The sequence below is a fragment of the Gastrolobium bilobum genome, unplaced genomic scaffold (assembly GCF_033153095.1).
Source record: "Gastrolobium bilobum isolate Gb01-03AN ecotype WA unplaced genomic scaffold, APGP_CSIRO_Gbil_v1 utg72763, whole genome shotgun sequence".
Taxonomy (NCBI): domain Eukaryota; kingdom Viridiplantae; phylum Streptophyta; class Magnoliopsida; order Fabales; family Fabaceae; genus Gastrolobium; species Gastrolobium bilobum.
This window is the reverse complement of record NW_026899350.1, coordinates 69,014-80,507: the sequence shown is the minus strand read 5'-3', so window position 1 is coordinate 80,507 and position 11,494 is coordinate 69,014. Positions and strand designations below refer to the sequence as shown.

The following is an 11,494-nucleotide window of genomic DNA, read 5'->3' as shown; positions in this document are numbered from 1 at the left end:
CTTTACAAATTATAATGTATGAATGTACTGTACAAAAGTCCTCTATTTAAAGAGGTTAACTCTATAGATGCTAGCCAAGGACTCAATCTGTGTTGTGCTTAGGGTAGAATGATAGGAAATGGAAAAAGTAAAAATGAATTTTTTTACTGTATAAAATGTTTAGATATACAGCATTTAAAACAACCTTGAATGAAACCAAAAAAATATTTTTTTGTTTTACAAAAAAGGTTCATAAATCATTTTAGCACTGGGAGAAGGTGGTGGAGAGAGGATATGGTGATATGGCATTTATGAATATAGATTTAAACTTAAAAGTAAGTTTTTGTATATAGAACAGATGGAAGGAGAAGTATTACGAAAGTGGGGGATTAAATTAGTTAAAGGAGTTGGAAGTTTCTGCTAATACCGGTATATATTTGGCTGTTCAATGGTAGAATTTATGTTTTACAATAAACCTGCATAAAAGATGTTTGATCCCATGTAATAAGAAAAAAAGGGATGTCTGATCCCAATCTATATTATGCGTATTTGTCAGTGTTCAGAAGGATTTATGCATACGCGGATGCGGCGTCGAGTGGAGTCCTTGATTCAGGTAATCTTGCATATTTTTTCTTTTTGCAGTAAATCTTTTGTAGTATCTCATACTAATAGGTTGACATAGCAGCTGAATATACTTGATTAGTAATAATGGATTTTACTTTAATAGTCAGCTATATGCTTTATTGGGATGTTTTTTTTTGTCATAACATTGGCTTTTGGTTGTTGCAAAGGAATGCGCTTAGTTAGGTAGATATTATTGGCAGCCTAGAACCCAGCTAAAATCCCACAAAAGTTATTTTAAATCCGTTGAAGAATTTGTATGGTAAAAGTGAACTTATTCTGGTGCATTGGCTCATGATAAACCATGTCTACGTTTCTGATTAATTGCAATTTTTCTGAGATAAATGCATTAGAGGTCATTTGTTCTTAAAAGATTTGTTGACTTCCATAGCATAACTTGTAATGAAGCCTACGTTTGTTTTGTAGACTCTGGATCGTGCCAAACCAGATCTCGAGAATTCAAGGAAAACTTCATACAACAGATCCTTCAAACGGCTGGTTTGTTCTGTGCATTGTTAATGACTTTTGTGATGGTTTTTGTTAGAAATAATATTAATTTATTATTATTAGAATAGTCTAGAATAGTCTAGATTGTGGGCTTGGCCCATTAGGTCATCCCATTAGGTCTTTTAGTCTCTATAAATAGAGAGTCTTCTTGTACAGACTTACACACTTGAATATACAATATATTTCAGATTCAATTTGGTATCAGAGCTCTCGATCTGAGGGCTCTGCTTCCCCATATATATCTTTTCCTTTCTTTTTACTGCCGTGCATCATACCGGCAACCATCCTTTCACACCTAACCCTTATTTAGTCACAAATTTCTTGTCCTCAACCTCGTATCATCAGGAAAAAGATCGTCAGCCTCCGTTCATCGCCGGAAACCGCCACAAAACCACCGTCCGCCACTGTTCACCGCCGTCAGACTGCTTTTCCGGCGACTTTTCCGACCAACCACCACGCGATCAGGAGCGGCTCAGGGAGGCGACCCTGTCTGTCCAAGCCGCGTGTTGATCGGAGCATCCACGCGCCGCCACGCGCCGGTGGAAGTCTCCGGCGGCTGAACCACTGTTCCGGCGCGTGAGCCACCGTCCGGCCACCGTTCCAGGCCGAACCACCACCATCTTGCTCGCCTCCTCACCCTCTTTCCAGATCTGGTCTCCGTTCGTTGTGGGTCCCATCCGTTTGAAAGATATCAGTGAAAAACCCATTGTTTGGACACTTTTGTGCAACGTTTTTGCGCGATTTCTTGCTTTCTTGTAGTTCTTTGCTATTTTCTGGTCATCTCCTTTTATTTTGTGATGGAGGGCTCAAATAATGCGTCCAAAAACACGACTGGCATCATCTTCGGTACTACCCCATCTCCATTCTTTTCTCGGGCCAGTGATTCCAATTGGAACAGTGGACGCGGTCGCAGACGTGGCCGCAGACAGAGGCCTCGTTGCAATTATTGCCAGAATCTTGGGCATTTTGAAGAACGCTGCTATAGGAAGTAAACATTTGAAGCCACCGTCTGCCAAATTTGCTCAAACTGATGTTACGCCACCTTCAACTGGATTAGTAACTCTTTCAAGTGCCGACTATGAGGCACTTCTCAAGAAGGTTTCTTCTCAGCATCCTACTCAAGACACTGGTAATCATGTTGCTTGTTTTTATCAATCATCTTTTGGACCCTGGATAATAGACTCAGGTGCTACTCATCATCTTTGTGGTAATAAAGATCTCTTCACTTCACTTTCTTATTCTAATAACCTACCCCCTGTCACTCTTGCTTATGGCACTAAGGCTCCTGCTCGTGGAATTGGGGAAGCCAACCCAACTCCCCTTTTAACTTTGAGTTCTGTTTATTATATACCTGGCATTCCTTTTAATTTAATCTCTGTTAGCCAGTTGATTCATTCTCTTTCATGTACTATTACCTTCTCTAAACAATCCTTTTCTATGCAGGATTCGGGTACGGGGAAGACGATTGGAGCAGGCGTTGAGTCACGAGGTCTCTACTATCTGATTGCACCACCTTCTCCAGTAGCCTGTTCTCTCACAGAGTCTCCTGAGCTAATTCACAGCCGTCTGGGTCATCCAAACCTCTCCAAGCTTCAGCATATGGTTCCCTTTTTATCCAATCTTAAGTCTTTAAACTGTCATTCTTGTCAGCAAGGAAAACACAATCGCTCCTCCTTTGCTAATAGAGTCAATAAAAGAGCTGATGCTCCTTTTTCTATTGTTCATTCTGATATTTGGGGTCCGAGTCGAACAACGTCTGTTTTGGGTTTTCAGTATTTTGTCACCTTTATTGATGATTTCTCCCGTTGCACTTGGGTTTATTTAATGAAAAATCGTTCTGAGTTATTTTCAATTTATCAAAAGTTTTGTGCAGAAATAAAAACTCAATTTGGTGCTTCTATTCAAATCTTGCGCAGTGATAATGCAAAAGAGTATGTGTCTCTTGAAATTTCTAAATTTCTGGATACACAGGGGACGATACACCAGACTACCTGTCCCCACACTCCACAACAAAATGGAGTCGCTGAACGTAAAAATAGACATCTAGTTGAAACTGCACGTACCCTTCTCATTCATATGAACGTCCCACTCCGTTTTTGGGCAGATGCTATTATCACCTCATGTTTCCTTATCAACCGCATGCCCTCTTCTGTGCTAAATAATGATGTTCCCTACAGTATTTTGTTTTTCGGAGCACCTTCTTATCCTCTGCCTTTACATATTTTTGGTTGTACTTGTTTTGTTCATGATCTTACTCCAGGTAAAGACAAGTTGACATCCAAGGCCTTCAAATGTATTTTCCTTGGGTATACACGTTTTCGAAAAGGGTATCGTTGCTATTCTCCTGATCTCAAGCGTTATATCGTTTCTGCTGATGTCACTTTCTTTGATCAACAGCCTTTTCACTCTACTCTGTCTCCAGTGTCCCAAGTTGATCAGGTCCTTCCTGTTCCTTTTCTTGACTTGTCTTTACCAGCTGCAGGTGACCCTATTCCAGAGGAGCAACCAATTACCTCCATACCTGCAGATCGTCCTCTCCTCACATACCAGCGTCGTCAGCCTGCACCTCCTCCGACTTTGCCTCTTGATGACTCATCGCCCTTTCCCGTCGGCTCTTCTCCTCCGGATCCTCCATCAGAGACTCCTCCCATTGCCCTTCGGAAAGGTATTCGATCCACTTGAAATCCTCATCCCCTTTATTCTTTCTTGAGTTATGACAGACTTTCTTCACAACATTTTACTTTTGTTTCTAGTCTCTCTTCTGTTTCCATCCCTAAAACCACAGGTGAAGCACTATCTCATCCAGGGTGGCGCCAGGCGATGCTTGATGAAATGCAGGCACTTCACTCCAATGGCACTTGGGATCTTGTTCGTGCTCCTCCCGGGAAGTCTGTTGTTGGTTGTCGATGGGTGTTCACAGTTAAAGTTGGTCCTGATGGCACTGTTGATCGCCTTAAAGCTCGCTTAGTGGCCAAGGGATACACACAGATCTTTGGTCTTGATTATGGGGATACCTTTTCTCCCGTTGCTAAGATGGCTTCTGTTCGCCTGTTTCTTGCCCTTGCCGCCATTCATCACTGGCCCCTTCTCCAACTTGATATTAAGAATGCTTTTCTACATGGTGACTTGCAGGAGGAAGTTTATATGGAGCAACCACCAGGTTTTGTTGGTCAGGGGGAGAATTCTGGAATGATATGTAAACTTCGGAAATCTTTATATGGCCTGAAGCAATCTCCTCGGGCCTGGTTTAGCCGCTTTAGTTCAGTTGTTGAATCCTTTGGATTAATCAGAAGCAAAGCCGATCATTTTGTCTTTTACCGGCATAGCTCTTCTGGCCAGTGCGTTTATCTCTTGGTCTATGTTGATGACATTATCATTACAGGCACTGATCAGACCGGGATTGATCAGCTGAAAGAGCATTTATTCAATCAATTTCAGACCAAAGATCTTGGCAGACTTCGATATTTCTTGGGGATCGAAGTTGCACAGTCTAGGCGGGGCATTTCCATCTGTCAGAGGAAGTATGCACTGGATATCCTAGATGAGACTGGCATGTTAGGCTGTAAACCCATTGATACACCTATGGACCCCAATGTTAAGTTATTACCAGGACAGGGGGAGCCACTGCCAGATCCTAGTCGCTACCGCCGACTAGTTGGAAAATTGAATTATCTTACTGTGACAAGGCCAGATATCTCCTTCGCAGTGAGTGTTGCAAGTCAATTTCTTGATTCTCCCTGTGACTCCCATTGGGATGCAGTTATTAGAATTCTCCGATATATTAAAAAGGCGCCAGGAAGAGGTTTATTATATACAAATACTTAAATGTAAAAGAATACGTTCTGTATTGATCTGTGTCAGGGAGTTACAATATATAGAGACCCTAATGGGCTTAAGTGTAAGGCCCAAACCTAATCCAAACCTAATCCTAATACAGTCAGAATACAATCAGACTATTTACGGATAAGACAGAATCCAATCATATCTAATCAAATCTAATCATATCATATCTAATATTCTAACACTCCCCCTCAAGCTGGTGCGTATATATTATGAGCACCAAGCTTGTTACAAATGTATTCAACCCGAGGACCTCTAAGAGCTTTAGTGAAAACATCTGCTAGTTGATTAGACGAGTTAACAAAAGCTGTTTTGATTTCTCCTGACTGAATCTTTTCCCGAATGAAGTGACAATCAATCTCTATATGTTTGGTCCTCTCATGAAAAACAGGATTAGAGGATATATGTAGTGCAGCTTGATTATCACAGATGAGTGTCATGGGTTGTTTCTGTTCACAAAGATGAAGCTTCTGAATCAACTGCTTTAACCAGATCAACTCACAGGTAGTATTTGCCATTGCACGATACTCAGCTTCTGCACTAGATCGGGAAACAACAGGTTGTTTCTTGCTTTTCCATGAGATTAAGTTTCCTCCGAAGAAGACACAATAACCAGAAGTAGAGCGTCTGTCCGAGGGTGATCCTGCCCAATCGGCATCTGAGTAACCACAAATTTCTGTATTTCCCTGATCCGAATACAACAAACCTTTTCCTGGTGCTCCTTTGATGTATCGGAGGATCCTCACAGGAGGATCCTCACAGCAGCATCCCAATGTGAATCACAAGGGGAATCAAGGAACTGACTGGCCGTACTGACAGCGAAAGAAATATCTGGCCTAGTCACAGTAAGATAATTGAGCTTCCCAATCAGCCTTCGATAACGTCCAGGATCAGATAACGGCTCCCCCTGTCTGGGCAATAACTTAACATTAGGATCCATGGGTGTATCAACTGGTTTACACCCCAACATACCAGTCTCCTCTAGGATATCTAAGGCATACTTCCTTTGACAAATAGAAATGCCCTGTCTAGATTGCGCCACCTCAATTCCCAAGAAGTAACGCAGCTTCCCAAGGTCCTTTGTTTGAAATGCACTGAATAAATGTTGTTTTAACTGATGGATTCCGTCTTGATCACTTCCGGTGAGGATGATGTCATCAACATAGACTAACAAATAGATGCACTTGTTAGGAGATGTAATCCTATAGAAACAGAATGGTCAACTTTACTGCGAATTAGGCCAAACGCCTGTACAGCAGAACTGAAGCGACTAAACCATGCTCGAGGAGACTGCTTGAGACCATATAAGGATTTTCGAAGACGACATACCTTCCCAGACTCCCCCTGAGCAACAAAACCAGGTGGTTGCTCCATGTAAACTTCTTCTTGTAAATCACCATGAAGAAAGGCATTTTTGATGTCAAGTTGAAGGAGTGGCCAGTGACGGACGGACGCCATCTTAGCGACTGGAGAGAATGTATCGCTATAATCAAGGCCAAAGATTTGAGTAAAACCCTTGGCAACTAGACGTGCCTTGAGACGATCAACATGGCCATCAGGTCCAACTTTCACAGTAAACACCCAGCGACAACCAACTATAGACTTCTCTGGAGGAGCAGAAACAAGGTCCCAAGTGCCATTGGTATGAAGTGCGGTCATCTCATCAAGCATCGCTTGGCGCCATCCTGGATGGGAAAGTGCTTCACCTGTGGTCTTAGGAATAGAAACAGAAGAAAGACTAGAAACAAAGGTGAAATGAGGAGGAGAAAGGCGATCATAGCTCAAGAAGGTATAAAGAGGATAAGGGTTACGAGTAGTACGTGTACCTTTTCTTTGAGCAATGGGAAGAGCCTCTGGTGAAGGATCCGGAGGGGAAGAATCAACTGCAGAGGGCAATGAGTCAGCAGGGGTCGAGTCGACTGGAGGTACTGTCTTACGACGCTGATAAGTGAGAAGTGGACGGTCTTCAGGTACTGGAGCAATAGGTGATTGCTTATCTGGAGTAGAAGCACCTGCATCTGGCAAAGACAAGTCAAGAAAAGGAACAGGAAGAACATGATCAACCTGTGACAATGGAGATGGGATAGAATTAAAGGGTTGTTGATCAAAAAAGGTGACATCCGCGGAAACTAAGTAACGCTTGAGGTCAGGAGAGTAACAGCGATAACCCTTTTGAAGACGAGAATAACCAAGAAAAATGCATTTAAAGGCTTTGGATGTTAACTTATCCTTACCAGGAGTGAGATCATGAACAAAACAGGTACAACCAAAAACATGTGGGGATAGAGGAAAGAGAGGAACATCTGGAAACAATAAGTTATGAGGAATATCATTATTAAGCACAGATGAAGGCATGCGGTTGATGAGAAAGCAAGAGGCAAGGACTGCATCAGCCCAGAAGTGAAGAGGAACATGCATGTGAATAAGAAGAGTCCTGGCAATCTCAATGAGATGTCTATTCTTACGTTCAGCTACTCCATTTTGTTGTGGAGTGTGAGGACAAGTGGTTTGGTGTAAAGTACCCTGTGTGGCTAAGAAATGAGAAAAGTCAACAGAAACATACTCCTTAGCATTATCACTACGTAAAATACGAATAGAAGCACCAAATTGAGTATGAATTTCAGCAGAAAACTTTTGATAAATAGAAAACAACTCAGAACGGTTTTTCATTAAATAAATCCAAGTACAACGGGAGAAATCATCAATAAAGGTGACAAAATACCGAAAACCTAAAATAGACACACTATGACTAGGACCCCAAACATCTGAATGAATAATTGAAAAAGGAGCATCAGCTCGTTTATTGACTCGATTAGCAAAGGAGGAACGTATGTGCTTTCCTTGCTGACATGACTGACAATCTAAAGTTTGAAGACCGGATAAAAGAGGAACCATCTTCTGCAATTTCGCAAGACTAGGATGCCCGAGACGACTGTGGATGAGCTGTGGAGATTCTGTGAGAGAACAAGCAACTGAAGGACTCGGCACATCAAGGTAGAACAGACCCCGTGACTCACGGCCCACTCCAATCATCTTCCCCGTACCCGGGTCCTGCACAGAAACAGAATGGTTTGAGAATGTGACAATACAATTAAGAGAATTGATCAATTTACTAACCGATATTAAATTATAAGGGATGTGAGGAATGTAATAGACAGGTGTCAAGGTCAATGAGGAGGTTGGACAGATTTGTCCAATCCCACGAACGGGGGCCTTAGTTCCATCAGCAAGAGTAAAAGAGGGTAAATTATTAGAATATGTAAGGGAAGAAAAGAGTTCCTTATTACCACAGAGGTGATCAGTAGCACCTGAGTCAAATATCCAAGGACCAAGTGATGCAGAATGAGAAACACAAGCAACAGGATTACCAGTTTCTGAAGCAGAGGCCTGAGATTGAGGAGAGGACTTCCTGAGAAGGGCCTGGAATGCTGCATATTCTTCAGAGGAGAGAGAGACTGAACCATTTGAAGCAGTATCCGATTGAGCTACATTAGCAGCAAAAGAAGGTCGCATGTGAGGATACTTTGTGTAGCAGCGTTCCTCATAATGACCAAGTTGCTGACAGTAATGACAACGAGGTCGCTGACCACGTCCGACTGGGCCTCCTGGGCCACGACCTCCTGGGCTACGTCCTCCTGGGCCTCTACCACGACCACGTCCACCTCCAATATGCCCGCGAAAATCAGTACGGGAAACTAGAGCAGTAGAATCAACAGCAGAAGACGATGCAGGAGCAGATTTCTTATTCAAATTCAGAAGACGCTGATACGTCATGGATAGATCAGGCTCCCCACTAGTCAAGATAGTATCACGAACATTATCATATTCTTCGGGAAGGCCAGAAAGTGTGGCAACCATAAAGAGACGTTCCACCTGTTTCCGATATGCAGTAGCATCAGTAGGGTAAGGCAGCATATCCAAATATGCCTGCATCAAAGAGCGACTCTTGCCAATATATGTCTCCATCTGAATGTCGGATGATTTGCTCAGTTCCATAAACTGAGAGATGATGAAATAGAGCTGTTGAACATCATTAGTGTAGAGGTTTTTTGCTTCCTCCCACACTTCAGTGCAAGTTTGAAATGAATAAAAGATATCCAAGACAATCGGATCAATGGATTGCCAGAGGATACTCAGAAGCTGGTTGTCAATCTTTACCCAATCAGACTTGTCCTCCTTAGGGACATCAGTAGACTTAGTTGTGAGATGGTTCCCATATCCTTGTCCAAAGAACCAAACTCGAACAGAGGTGGCCCAGTTCTTGTAATTAATAGATCCCTTCAATTTTGAAGAGGTAATGGACCCAATATTGGTAGAGATGATATTGGGAGAATTTTTCACAGGAGGAGATGGAGACTTGACCTCCGAATGAATTGGAGGGTTTGCTGCCATAGTATCAAATCACAAAGATACAAACCGAATAAAGAGAAACGAACCGGATCACCAATCAAGAAGAGGTGCGCACAAAAAGTCAGACCCACAAAGAACCAACCACAGATCCAGAAAGAGGAGGAGAAGACGAGCTTCTCTGTCCAAGACCGGCCGGAAAAAGCCGCCGGAATAGTGCTCACGCGCCGGCAGAAGGTGGCGCGTGAAGCCCACGCGCAGAGAAGACTGGAGGCGCGTGAGAGCGCGTGACAACTCTGATGGTGGCCGGACTTCCACAGAGCAGGTCGCCGGGAGGAGAGGGTTCTGTTCGCGTTCGTTCCAGACTGAAAACTCGCCGGAAAAGTACTCTGGCAGCCTGAACAGTGGCTGACGGTGGCTGATGGTGCTCCGGTGACTGTTTGGGGATGTGGACACGTGCAGAAGATGCCTGGAGAGGACTTACAGCCCTTGATGTCTTACCGGAAGGACGCACGGCAAAGAAAAGATGACTCCTAAGCAGTGGGCTTAGGTTTTAAAGCGAAGAACAAGATTTCTAAGCGGAAGCGAGGGTTCCCAGAACGAAATAGCTCTGGTACCAACTTAAATGTAAAAGAATACGTTCTGTATTGATCTGTGTCAGGGAGTTACAATATATAGAGACCCTAATGGGCTTAAGTGTAAGGCCCAAACCTAATCCTAATACAGTCAGAATACAGTCAGACTATTTACGGATAAGACAGAATCCAATCATATCTAATCAATTCTAATCATATCATATCTAATATTCTAATACAAATAAAGGGAGTTCAGAGATCTCTAGTTATTCAGATGCTGACTGGGCAGGTTCTCCTTCAGATAGACGATCCACCTCAGGGTATTGTGTTCTCTTCGGAGGAAATTTGATCTCTTGGAAGAGTAAGAAGCAAACTGTGGTCGCCAGATCCAGTGCGGAGGCAGAATATCGGGCAATGGCAAATGTAACCTGCGAGCTCATCTGGCTGAGTCAATTGCTGAAGGAACTCCATCTCTATGAACAAAGGCCTATGAAGCTCATTTGTGACAACCAAGCCGCTTTGCATATATCCTCTAACCCAGTCTTTCATGAGAGGACCAAGCATATAGAAATTGACTGTCATTTTGTTAGAGAAAAGATCCAGTCAAGGGAGATCGAGACAGCATTTGTCAATTCCAATGATCAACTTGCGGATGTATTCACTAAAGCTCTTAGAGGTCCCCGAATAGATCATATTTGTAACAAGCTGGGAGCTTTTGATATATACGCACCAGCTTGAGGGGGAGTATTAGAAATAATATTAATTTATTATTATTAGAATAGTCTAGATTGTGGGCTTGGCCCATTAGGTCTTTTAGTCTCTATAAATAGAGAGTCTTCTTGTACAGACTTACACACTTGAATATATAATATATTTCAGATTCAATTGTTTTTAACAAGTAATTTCTTTTTATTTCTGTTTTATAATCTAAAAATTGTATCCTGGATTATAGAGCCTCAAGGATTCAAGAGTCAACTCATTTTCATAAAGGGGAAGCTTCATGAGAAAGTAAAGATGTTCTGCTTCTTTTGGACTATGCAACCGCCAACCGAGGAATTGCTGGTGCATGTTTGCAAAATGTTTCCAGGTGCTTGTGACTTGAAGATGTGATTCTTCTTTTGAACTCTTCACGCTCAGTATCCAAGGAATTGCTGGCCTATTTTTGCTGACTGTTCCAGGTGCCTGTTATTTATTCATGGAAAAATAAAAGGATACAAGATAAAACGACCAACCAAATTAGTTATTAAAATGTAATATTGTTTATCATCTGAATGTGGTGTACTATGTATATCTGTATTTAGGGTTACATATCAAAATACCTTCCTTTTTGAGGTATTCATCTAATTTCCCTTTTATTGTACAGTTATCGATTGTTTGTTGCTGCAAGAGTTTAAACTACCTAATGAGGTCACCTGTAGCGTTTGAGGGGTTTTAAACCGTATTAAGACCATGTAGCATGCTTTTGTGGATTGCAATTCAAATTCATCGTGTTTACTCGTATATCACTCGAGTTTTCAATCAAAAAGAATTATTGCTCTTGATATTTATCGTGTTCTCATGAACTACAGCAGCTTAGTGACTAGACCGTAAAAGATATTCAATACGTGCATGGTGTTAGTAGACCT

The 11,494-nt window shown here is 42.2% G+C and overlaps 1 protein-coding gene across 1 annotated transcript; it reads left to right on the top strand.

Moving 5' to 3' along the window:
• Positions 1-498: 498 nt before the first annotated feature.
• LOC133289791 (uncharacterized) lies at positions 499-11,292 on the top strand. Its single transcript, XM_061487789.1, has 3 exons — positions 499-592; positions 1,027-1,098; positions 10,822-11,292. The coding sequence occupies exons 1-3, from the start codon at positions 499-501 to the stop codon at positions 10,977-10,979; spliced, it is 324 nt and encodes a 107-aa protein (XP_061343773.1). The 3' UTR covers positions 10,980-11,292.
• The last annotated feature ends 202 nt before the right edge of the window (positions 11,293-11,494 follow it).

Coding starts and splice junctions, on each gene's coding strand:
- LOC133289791 (XM_061487789.1), top strand. CDS start 499: ATGTCTGATCCCAATCTATATTATGCGTATTTGTCAGTGTTCAGAAGG. Junction 593..1,026: donor GAGTGGAGTCCTTGATTCAG/GTAATCTTGCAT, acceptor TTTGTTTTGTAG/ACTCTGGATCGTGCCAAACC. Junction 1,099..10,821: donor ACAGATCCTTCAAACGGCTG/GTTTGTTCTGTG, acceptor CCTGGATTATAG/AGCCTCAAGGATTCAAGAGT.